This window comes from Muscardinus avellanarius, assembly GCF_963383645.1.
Source record: "Muscardinus avellanarius genome assembly, chromosome: 5".
Taxonomy (NCBI): Eukaryota; Metazoa; Chordata; class Mammalia; order Rodentia; family Gliridae; genus Muscardinus; species Muscardinus avellanarius.
This window is the reverse complement of record NC_137790.1, coordinates 48,107,182-48,119,197: the sequence shown is the minus strand read 5'-3', so window position 1 is coordinate 48,119,197 and position 12,016 is coordinate 48,107,182. Positions and strand designations below refer to the sequence as shown.

Here is a 12,016-nt window from a genome sequence, read left to right as displayed (position 1 = left end):
TGTTTTCTGGCTATGAAAGGCGCTCTTTTTATGGTAATGGAGATTGGTTGTTAGCGGGACTCTTAAGCCCCGCTTTTCTCGGTCGCCATCTTCCCGGAAGTCCAAGCCTTATTTCCAATTTTGAAATACCAAAGATGCTTGTTTAAAACTAAAAGCTGGTTCTAGTAATATATATATATTTATAAAATATAAATATATAAAATTTATAAAATATAAAATATAAATATATAAAATGCTTTCCAACTTTACTGCTTGATAAGTCTAATCATCTCCGACTACTGATTTTTTACTCCCTACCACACATTCTCCAAATCCCAATAAACATTGTTGGAGACTCTTATTCTTCCACCTCAACTTCCAGGGAAAGCATTTATGTCCACCTCAAGAAAAGAATACTGGAAGGGACTCTTCCTGGATCTCCAACCCTAATTTGCTCCTCACTATAAAAGAATGTTTACCGTATTGAAGAGATTGCTGCCATCAAGATGTTTATCAGTGTAGCACAGTATATGGTAGTTAAGTATTCAGGAAACAGAATGTCAAACTTGTAATTCAAGGCCTGTCTCCTAGACTTTCCAAGCCCCCATTCCCCCACCTGTGAAATGCTGTGATTGCTCTAGCTGCCTCCTAGAGTTATGAGGAAGATAACATCCAGCATAAAATACTCACTCAAAAATGCTAGTTGTCACTGGTTGAGTCACAAGGGGTCTGGGTTAAAGCCTATAAAGTGGCTAGACTGCACACTGGAATTTTCTGGACAACTTTAAAAAATTGTTGTGTCTGAGAATCTGATTTAGTGTGTCTGGGATGGGCTTAGGTTGTTGCAGTTTTTAAGCCTTTACAAATGACTCCGTGGGTAATTATGTTTGAAAGCAACATTTAAAAGCAAGAACAAGAATTCTCTCTCTCTTAGACTTTTAGAAGTATAGGAGTAAATAGACCTGGCATAAGCCACTTCTTTTCTGTGTTTTCTTACACGCTACTGCTATTGACTGGACCTTTGAGACAGACCCCAATCCATCTTACCACTGTTGACTGAAGACATCTATGAAAAGTTTGCCCAATAAGGGCACTAAACACCCAAGAGATAATATAAAGCCTTGTTTTGACTCAGTTCCAAATTATTTCCTCTTATATGTTCTAAAACCCCCAGGGTGGTTTAAATGCTGTGTGTGTATATATAACACACACACACACACACACACACACACACACACACACACACACATGTTTTTCCCATAATTACTCATGATAAAATTTAATTTAGAAATTAGGCATGATAAGAGATTAACTTGTGTTTAAACCAGGCGTGGTGGTGCACGCTTGTAATCCCAGCATCTGGGGGGCTGAGACAGTAGGATCACTGTTTGCGGGGCAGCCTCAGCTACTTAGGTCCTTTTCAACTCAGTGAGACCCTGTTTCAAAATAAAGAATAAAAAAATCGGGCTGGGCGTGTAGCTCAGAGGTAGAATGCCCCCGGGTTTCATTCCCAGTACCGCAAACAAAACAAGACAAAACATGTATTTATATCTATAATAAAATTTATCTAAATGGTATCTCTCTAAAAATATAATTGGATTATAGGTAACAAACCATGAATAAAAGCTATGAATAAGGGGAGGAGGGGATATTCATTGTATTTAATCTAGTGCTTGCAAGGAGCCTGTGGTTTGAGGTGATTTGTCCTCCATAAAGAAGGTGGATATTTTCACCACTGCTTGTCATTTCACTGTATCCATGCTCTTGGTCATTACTAGGAATGAAAAAGGAATAACTCACCTTAATTTCTACATAAGTCAAGAAATTCTTCAAGTTGGATATTGAATGGCTTCTATACAAAAATGAAGGTAAAATGGTTCTGTCTCAATAGGTTATTTTGAGGGTTAAATAAGATACACATGTCGAGTCTAGAACAAATTCTGAAATATAAAAGCTCAGTACAGCCCGGCGTGGTGGCGCACGCTTGTAATCCCCGCGCTTGGGAGGCAGAGACAGGAGGATCGCGCAGGTTCCAAGCCAGCCGCTGCGCGCTGGCTTAGGAGACCCTGTTTCCAAATAAAAATGTTAAAATAGGTCTGGGAGTGTAGCCCGGAGGTAGAAGGGCTTCCAGGAACCCTAGTACCACCACCAAAAATAAAATAAAATAAAATAAGATAAAAAAATAAATAAAAGCTCAGTACATGCTAGCTGTTACTATTTTGAGGCCAACACCGTGCACAAGAGGAGGTGGCTATTTTTTTTTTTTTTTTTTTTGGTGGTACTGGGGTTCCTGGAAACCCTTCTACCTCCGGGCTACACTCCCAGACCTATTTTTATACATTTTTATTTGGAAACAGGGTCTCTTAAGTCAGCCTGCGTGGCTGGCTTTGAACCTACGCGATCCTCCTGTCTCCGCCTCCCAAGTGCGGGGATTACAAGCATGCACCACCATGCCCAGCAAGAGGAGGTGGCTTTTGGCTGGCCTGTGTGGTCAGGACCCAGCTGTTAAAACTTGCCTTCTGGCTGTTCTCCAATGGAGATTGGAGCTGGTGTTGGGGGACAGTCTTTGGTTTCTTGTTAAGGTTCCTGTCAAAACAGAGCCTCACTCATTATTCATGCTTGTTAGCTACTTATTTGCCCCAGAGTGAGTGGAAGGATTTTGGGTTTTAATACTTACAGTTTAATCCTATTTCTCAAGCAGAACTATGGTAAGTAAGACTTTTGGCCTTTGAAATTCACCTTACTTGGTGAATAAAGTTTAGCTGCATCAGTCTATTTAGTTTGAGTGGTGCTGCTATGACAGAACACCTGATACTGGATAATTTATAAAGAATAGAGGTTATGCTATAATTTTTGGAACAGGGAGGTCCAAGATCAAGGAGCCAGCAGGTTTGGTGTCTGATGAGGGGTCTGGTCTTCATTTGAGGGATGGCACCTCAAATGCTGCATCTCCAAAGAGGAGGTATGTAGCTCCTCACTTGTCTGAAAAGCAGACATGATGAGGTGAGGGGAGCTGGCAAGAGAGAGCAAAGGGTGGGGTTCTAGCCCTTTTAAAGGGCATAGATTCTGCTCTTAAGGGTGGAGCGCTTGTAGCCTAAACAACTCTCAAAGTCTCTACCTCTTAATATGGTTAATAGTGGAGATTAAGTTTCAGCATGGGTTTCGAAGGAACAAGCATTCGAACGATCAACTATGTTTACATCATTTAAAATTGGACCAAGATCCTTTAAGGCAACCAGAATAATCCCTGGGGCTTATTTTAGGCTCTTGAAATCAGTTATGATCATACACAATCCAGTTTAAGTTTTAAATTACATTGTTTTAAGTTTTTAAGGTGGCAGTGGACTTTAGGAATCCTCCTTGTAGATCAGTTGCTGAGTTGGGTATTCATGGTGGGGTATTCATGCTCACTTAACAAGATGCAAATGGAAGCTTTCTGGTTGCTGTGAATTCAAAGATGATTTTTTAGAAATTTCAAACACTTGGAGCTAAAACCCTCTCTAGGACTTGATTTGGAGATAGCAAAACTCAAATTCATTATCCTAGTCATCCAACAATTCCCCCAGGCAGTGCCTTTTCTATCTATGCCTTTTCCAGATTCCCTCTACCATCCATTTTAAGTAAAATGCTGGGAGAAAGAGAAGAGAAAAAAGCCTTGGGTCTGAGTGGAGGAGACTGTGGACACTCCATCATACAAACTAGGCGTGGGATACCTCTGATGTGATAGACACCACCCTGGTGAATGAGTAGAGCTACTCTGTTGTGAATTGCCTTGATTTTGAAGAAATTTTGCTTTTCAGTACTGAGGATGGAACCCAGGGGCATTCGACCTCTGAGCTATACCCCCTGCTCTATTTTTTATTCTTTATTCTGAAACAGGGTCTCACTGAGTTGCAAAGGGCCTCATTAAGTACCCGAGGCTGTCCGCAAACCGCGATCCTCTGGTCTCAGCCTCCTGAATGCTGGGATTACAAGTGAGCACCACCACGCCCAGCTATTTTTAATTCTTTATTTTGAAACAGGGTCTCACTGAGTTGCAGAGGGCCCAAGTAGTATCTGAAGCTGTCCTCAAACCTCCTGCCTCAGCCTCCCAAATGCTGGGATTACAAGTGTGCACCATCATGCCCAGCTGAACAAATTTTCTTGTGATCCCAGGTCTTCCTTTTACTGGTTGAAAAACTTTGGCTAAGTTCTGTCATTCATTAGGTCTCAGTAGGATAATAAATGTTCACTTTCATGTTCATTGTGAGACTTAAATAAAATAATACAATAAAACACTTAGCATGGAATAGTAAGCATCAGTTAGCTTTCTGTTACTGTGACAAAATAACAGACAAAAGAGAGGAAAGGTTTATTTTCATTGGCAGTTTCAGAGGCCTCAGTCTTGGGTTGGCTTGTGATTGTTTTGATCAATAGTTTGAAGTAACACTATGGGATCAGAAAAGGCCAAGTGGCAGCACAATGGTTTTCTTGGAATATTCTGTCTTAGAATACTGATTTGTGGAACACTCCTTTTGAGAACTTGGCTGCCTTGCTATGAAACTCACACCAAATGGAGAGTCCCTGTGTGGGTGTTCCAGTTGAAATCTCAAGCTAAGCTCCCATCTGACAGCCAAGATCATCTAGCTGTGTTCATGAGCCATCCTGGATGTCCAGCCTTGATGAGCCTTTAGATGACTCTAGCCCTGGCTGTGATCTTATTGTACTTATGGGACCAGCCAGCTGAGTCCAATTAACCTATAAAACTAAAAGAGGCAAGAGTAAACTGTAGTTTTATGCAGTTACATTTTGGAGTAATTTGTTATGCAGACATACTATCCTGAACAATGCTCTTTTTTACTATAGGCCTTCAAATTGTCATTTTTTCCCTCTTCCTAAATGGCCTTTTCTGAATTCACACTCTTAACTAGCCTTTGTCCTGGGCAAATCATTTATTTATTTATTTATTTATTTATTTACTTAAATTTTAACCCAGGGACATTCTACCTCCAAGCTATACTCCCATCCCTTTTTTAGTTTTTACTTTGAAACGTGATCGTGTTAAATTTCTGAGGGGCTCCCTAAGTTGCCGAGGTTTGTCTTGAATTTGCGATCTTCTTTTTCAGCCCCTTGAATATGCCTTTATTTATTTATTTTTATATCAGAAGGTTAAATATTTACTCTTCAGCAGAGATTTCACTGATCACATACTTTGGATTGCTTCTCATGTTTTTACAGCACCCTGAAACAAAACAGTATGCATCTAACTTTTTTTCACATATGGATGCACAACACATTTCATTTCTGAGTCCATGAGCAATCCCCTAATGAATCAAATGTTCTCTTGCTTGCTCATTGAGAAGGAAAGATAAACTCTATTGACCAGATTGGTTTCATTTTAATATCTAATCACAGATATATAGTTGTGCTAGAGATGGAGAAATATTTTGACTAAAATATTTTGAGTGCCCTTCAAATTTTATTACTTCACTTGGAGTATAGCTGCCTTTCAGAGAAGTCAATTTGCTCTGCTCTGTCATCTCCATTTATGATACCTGAAAGTAACACAGCTAGTCTGCATTCAGATTTATTGCAACCTTTAAAGCATGTCTCCCCACACCTACTTTTAAAATGCTAAAACTTCAATCTTAGCCACTTGGATTTGTTTAGAATATCTAACATGCCTCACTGGGAGCCATAGCCCAAAGGCTGTTGTCACCTTTCTTGTGTTCACTTTATGATTTAGTGAAGAAATAGTTCTATGTAATACATATCTCTGTATGAAAACTGTTTTTAAGATTCCAATTTCTCCCAGTAGATATTTTTGAATTTTTATCTGTCAGTTTTCCTTCATGAAATTTCCTTCATTTCATGTGTTCTTTCATTTTTATCATCTAAAGGAAGTATCAAACAAAATGTATTTGTAACTAATATCAGCTTATGATTCATTTTCCAAATTATCATGTTAATGTGATAGTACATACTTTACCACATTAGTGTTTGTTTTCTTTCCCTTCTGAAAGGGAGTTGCCTTTCTTGTTAACTCCTAAAACAGGACCAACTAGTTTTAGTTCTCCCTGTTACTCAAGATTGATTTATTCACCAACAAAAGCAAAACATAAGACTGTAACACAGAAAGATGAAGATATTTAAACCAAATAAAATAAGGAATTAATAGTTGATAAAAGGGGAACATTTGTTTGAAATGAATTATACTATTTATGCCATTTTTCTATCAAGTCATATCTGTGTTTCCTATTCAGTAAAACTGAAATAATTAAAAAAATATAGCTTAATAGTTATCTGTGTACTATATAAGATTTATAACAAATTAATATATTTAGCTTGTTTATGTGTTACTACTTTTATTTTTCATACCTACTTTATATAGTGATACTTATCTCATACTTATAGTGATACTTATCTCAATAAAGTATCTCTTCTGAGCCTTTTTGGTCTTCTTTTAATGTTTTCACTGTAAAAGATAAACTAAGAGTAAAATTTTGTTCGAATCATTACATTTTATTATTTATTTATTCATTTCTTTTGTGATAGTGAGTATTGAATCCAGGGGCATCTACCTCTGAGTATACCCCCAGTTTTATTTCCTATTTTTTATTTTGAATCATGGTCTAAGTTGTAGAGGACCTCACTAAGTAGCGGAGACTGGCTGTGAACCTGCGACTCTCCTGTCTCAGCCTCCTAAGTACTGCAGTGCAAGTGTGCACCACCACACCTGGCTGTATTTTATAATTTATAATAATAGGTTGGCATATGTTTGTACTGAAAGTAGATATTGAAATAATGAAGTATAATGATAGGAATATTTTTAAAGCAAAATTACACATTCGGATCCTGGAGTAGAAAAGAGACTATTACATAGTGGGGAGGGAGAGAAGAAAGAGGAGATGGTGAGTGAAGGTGAAGGGAAGGTGACTATGACCTGTGCAGGAGACATGCATATAGGGAAATGTCACAGTGAAACCCCTTAGTTTGTACAATAATGTGTGCTAATTAAAACAATCACACAAATGTTCAGAGGGGCCACGCAGATGGCATAAGAAGAACTAACTATTGCCTGATCTCTCAACTCTTCAAGAAAAGTTAAAATTTAATTTTATACAGATTCTCCTGAATTTGAATGACTGAAATTAAGTTTTCACAAAAACACTGTGCTTTTCTGTACTACATCGGCTAAACAACAACACAACTCTCTTCAATCCGTTGGTGACCTTTTGTGATTTCTCATAAAGTTTCTGAGAGTAGGTTTTGTAGACACCCTGAAGCCATATTATGCTGACTACTGAATGATATGAGCAAGTGACTCAGCATACAGTACTTCATTTTCTAATCTATAAATTAGGATAATAATTCTACTTCTCCTACAGGATTTTAGTGAGAATTAAAGGAGGTAATCTTTATATATAGCTTAGCACAAGATGGATACATAGGAAGTACCTAAATAAATTTGGTTGTATTGATGGTGAAGGTAAGTGTTTGGAGTCTTTATTAATTTAAATCAACCAAGAGTGTTGATTTATAGGGTGAATAGGGAGATGAAAGGTTGAGAACATTTGAGAAGCTTAGATACTGAAAAGTCAGACTCTCTTGCCTCTGCAGTATCGAAGCTCCTTGGTTTTGTTGTTGTTTCACAATAGCCATCTTCCATAAATCCAGGTGAAAACAAAATTTTACAAAGAACAGGTAAGTTTAGCTGCTCTGACGCTCTCCCTACAATGTAGCTCCTGTCCTGTGATTGCTCTCAACTCTGTAAACATTTAAGTTGTGGCAGATTATATAGATCATAGATGGTCAATGCAGTATGCCTCATTCCACATCCTCTTCCTGTGAGATATCAACACTTTTCTCCTTTCCTTAAATGTGGCAAACATTGGGACTGTTTCAATGAAGGAAGTAAGGCAGACATACTGTTATGTGACTTCCAAAACTAGGTCTTCCAAATGCCACGCCCTTCCATGTTCTTTTGGTTATTCATTCGTGGAACCCAGTAGCCAAGCTGTAAGGTAGCTCAATGCAAATTTCAAATTGATAGAAATAACTCAGAATGATGTCCACTTAAAATTTTGGAAAGGCATAGAAGACACTGGGACATCCAAGAGTGGACTGAAGTCTTTTATTTGCTCTGATGCAAGAATAATTTTATGTTAAAATACATGACTCGTAGCCAGGCGTGGTGGCGCATACTTGTAATCCCCGTGTTTGGGAGGCAGAGACAGGAGGATCGCGCAGGTTCGAAGCCAGCCACACTGGCTTAAGAGACCCTGTTTCCAAATAAAAACATAAAAAATAGGTCTGGAAGTGTAGCCTGGAGGCAGAAGGGTTTCCAGGAACCCCAGTACCACACACACACACACACACACACACACACACACACACACACAAAATACATGACTCATTTCTCTGCCTTGCACACATGCTCTAATATAGTCATATTTAGACAGGTTAAAATTTAACCTCAGAATTATATTAAACCAAAGAATAAAAACTTTAACAGTATTACTTGAGGGGAGCTGACTATAATTACAATATTTTGTTTCTCTAATGAGTCATCAGCATCACTTATGACCCAACATTTAAAATTATTTGGTGAGCTGGGTGTGGTGGCACATGCTTGTAATCCCAGCATTGGGGAGGCGGAGACTGGAGGATAATGATTTGTGGACAGCCTCACCTACTTAGGGAGGCCCTTCACAACTCAGTGAGTCCCTGTTTCAAAACCTAAAAGACTAAAAATTAGGCCAGGGGTGTAGCTCGGAGGTAGAATGCCCCTGGATTTCACCCCCAGTCCTGCAAAAAGAAAAATTAAATTATTTGGTGAGATAGGCTAGTTCCAAAAGCATTCCTTTCCCAAAGAACAGTACCAATTAAGAGCACTTTTCCTACTTTGAAAGTTGGTAGGAATTGAAGTTTAATATCGTTCTAAGAGGAATGACCCATGGAAGGGACTTAAATGGTGGGGCTATATTTGAGGGTGTAGACTAAATAATCTTTGGTTCACCAAACCCTGCATATTAACATAGCTGAAAATTCATCCAGATAACAAGAAATAAGAATTTAAACAATTTAATAGTTTAGCATCACATATAACCACAAAACAGTTCAAGAGTTAATCTTTGTACAGATAGTGAAGTAATATGATAGTAATTGATCAGAGTGATCTTGGTAACATAGCATACAATATGCCAATTTTTGAATGAAAGTTCTATCTAGGGATGTGTGAGCATTGTTATGATACATGAATATTTCTGAAAAAATGAACCATGGCCGGGCGTGGTGGTGCACGCTTGTAATCCCCATGCTTGGGAGGCAGAGACAGGAGGATCGCGCAGGTTCGAAGCCAGCCGCGCTGGCTTAAGACACCCTGTTTCCAAAAATAAAAAAAAGGTCTGGGAGTGTAGCCCGGAGGTAAGGGCTTCCAGGAACCCCAGTACCACCAAAAAAAAAGAACCATGTATAGAGTGACTTTCCCCTTAAATATTTCCCCCTCCTTCATGCTAGTGTCTGTCTTTACCCATTATGCCTAGAAGTTATCCCCTGAATTTCTGATATAGTACTAATCAGACAATGCTGGATTTCAGTGTCAAATGATCTTTGCAAAGATTGATTAAATAACATGAAGTTAAGGAGAGAAATGGAAAAATGCTTGAATATGGTTTCATTGATGAATAGGGCTGGGTAGATAACCCAATCAGAAAAATGCACAAGTGAACTAAATAGATATTTCACAAAAAAGAAATTCAAATGCCCAATAAATGTGTGAAAAATATTCAACATCATTATCAATCAACAAGATGCAAATCCACTAGGATGTATGACTACAATGCACCAACAAAAAATAAAAAAACTACCCTGAGATTTCACCTAACTCCAATTAGAATGGCAAACATTCACAACACAAATAACAAATGCTAGCCACGATGTGGAGAAGTGAGTTAAAAATGATTGAAATGCACGTAAAACTCAAATGAGAAGAGATTTAGAAATTAAATAGAGATGAATCGGGACAATTAAGAATTAAGTGGTGCCTTAAATTTTTGAGGAGCTGGGCGTGGTGGCACACACTCTCTGCTCGTAATCCCGCACTTGGGAGGCGGAGACAGGAGGATCACGCAGGTTCGAAGCCAGCCACGCTGGCTTAAGAGACCCCGTTTCCAAATAAAAATGTAAAAAATAGGTCTGGGAGTGTAGCCCGGAGGTAGAAGGGCTTCCAGGACCCCCAGTACCACACACACAAAAAATTGAGAAGCCTTTGCTATTTCTAAAAAATAAATCCATTATCATTATTATTACTATGACTTTTTGACATTAAAATTAAAGTTTTATCAAGATATGATATTTCACTCTTCTAGAAAAATAGTACCTAGGAGAAGAATGGCACAGGGAGTTCAGACTAACTCACTAACTCACTGACAAAGAAGTACCTCATGTTTTACATAATAAAACTTTTACAGGTTTTACTCTTTAGAACTTCACACACACACACGCACACACACACACACACACACACACACACACACACAGAGAGAGAGAGAGAGAGAGAGAGAGAGAGAGAGAGAGAGAGAGAACAATCTCTAAAGTTCTTATCTTGAAGAATGACATTCTGTCTTTAAGCCTTTAACTCTGTAACAACGTCAATTTGGAAATAATAATATTCACTTTTCTTTGACACTTTCATTTCCTTCTACATATATACTATCTAAATAATACCTTCCTCTTTCCCAAATGCTATCAAAAGTATCACAGGTTTTTGTGGTGTATTTTGGTACAGATAATCATGAAAGATGACATAGTCCATGAGTTTAGCAGCCTTTTGTTTCTTAAATGGATTAAGATTTTTTAAAATTTTTGTTTCATTGACTTAAGATTTCACACAATTACCTTTTCCTGTATATATTTTCACCCCTCACATTTTCCTTTGTGAATAAATTGCAATATGACATATTTTTATTATTTACCTACCATCTGTACATTTTCTCTGTGTTGTTTCACATGGATGTTATTGCTGCCATTTATAACATTAAGCTTCAATAGATACAATTTGTTTCAGATTTTCTTAGAGTCATTTTTTCTTCAGAATTTTTCTCAATACACTTATTACTTCTGTATTTCTAAGACTATAAATGAAAGGATTTAATACAGGAACCACTATTGTAAACAAAATACCAGCAGGCATATCTTTATCTCCTTCTTCAAGCAAATTTGGTCTAATGTACATGAAGAAAATAGACCCATAGAACAGGGAAACAGACAAAAAGTGAGAAGCACAAGTGGAAAAGGCTTTGACCCTTCCTTCTTTAGATTTCATTTTGAAAATTGTAAAAACAATGTAGACATAAGAAATTAAGACGCTACCTATTGTGAAGACTTCAATGGAACCAGCAAAGACAAATAGTACAAGCTCATTGATATATGGATCAACACAGGAGAGTCTGTACAAAGGAAGAATATCACAGTAAAAGTGATTGATGTGATTAGACCCACAGAAAGCTAACCTAGACAGCAGCCCTACGTGAATCATGGAATGCAGGTTTCCCGCTAGGAAGGCTCCCATAGTCATTTGAAGGCAGAGTTTCTTTGACATCTTGGTGTGGTACTGCAGTGGGCTGCATATGGCCACATAGCGGTCATAGGCCATCGCTGAAAGAAGGAAGCAGTCTGCAGTTTCCACAGTGCAAAGAATATAAAACTGTACAATACATTCAGGAAAGGAAATCCCTCTGTCCTCAGAAAAGAAGTTCTCTAACATCTTAGGAGTAATAGCACAGGCACAGCAAGAATCCACGAGAGCCAAGTTACCCAGAAAGATGTACATTGGTGTGTGAAGTTGACGCTGTGTAACAATCAAGGCTACCAAACCTAGATTCCCCATCATAGTGACCAGATAGATGGCAAGGAACACCACAAACAGAAGGGTCTTCTGGTGTGGGTAGTCGGCAAATCCTGTGAGGATGAACTCATTTTTCATGGTATTATTTTCTTCAATCATTTCTCACTTCTCTAGAAAAAAAATGGTAGAAAATAAGGTGCTAGTTTACAA

At 38.1% G+C, this 12,016-nt stretch overlaps 1 protein-coding gene across 1 annotated transcript; it reads right to left on the bottom strand.

Moving 5' to 3' along the window:
- Nucleotides 1-11,038: 11,038 nt before the first annotated feature.
- LOC308263222 (olfactory receptor 5K1) lies at nucleotides 11,039-11,965 on the bottom strand (the record flags this gene model as incomplete). The annotated part of the gene is made up of 1 exon (XM_080696134.1): nucleotides 11,039-11,965. The coding sequence occupies one exon, from the start codon at nucleotides 11,963-11,965 to the stop codon at nucleotides 11,039-11,041; it is 927 nt and encodes a 308-aa protein (XP_080552260.1).
- Between the last annotated feature and the right edge of the window lie 51 nt (nucleotides 11,966-12,016).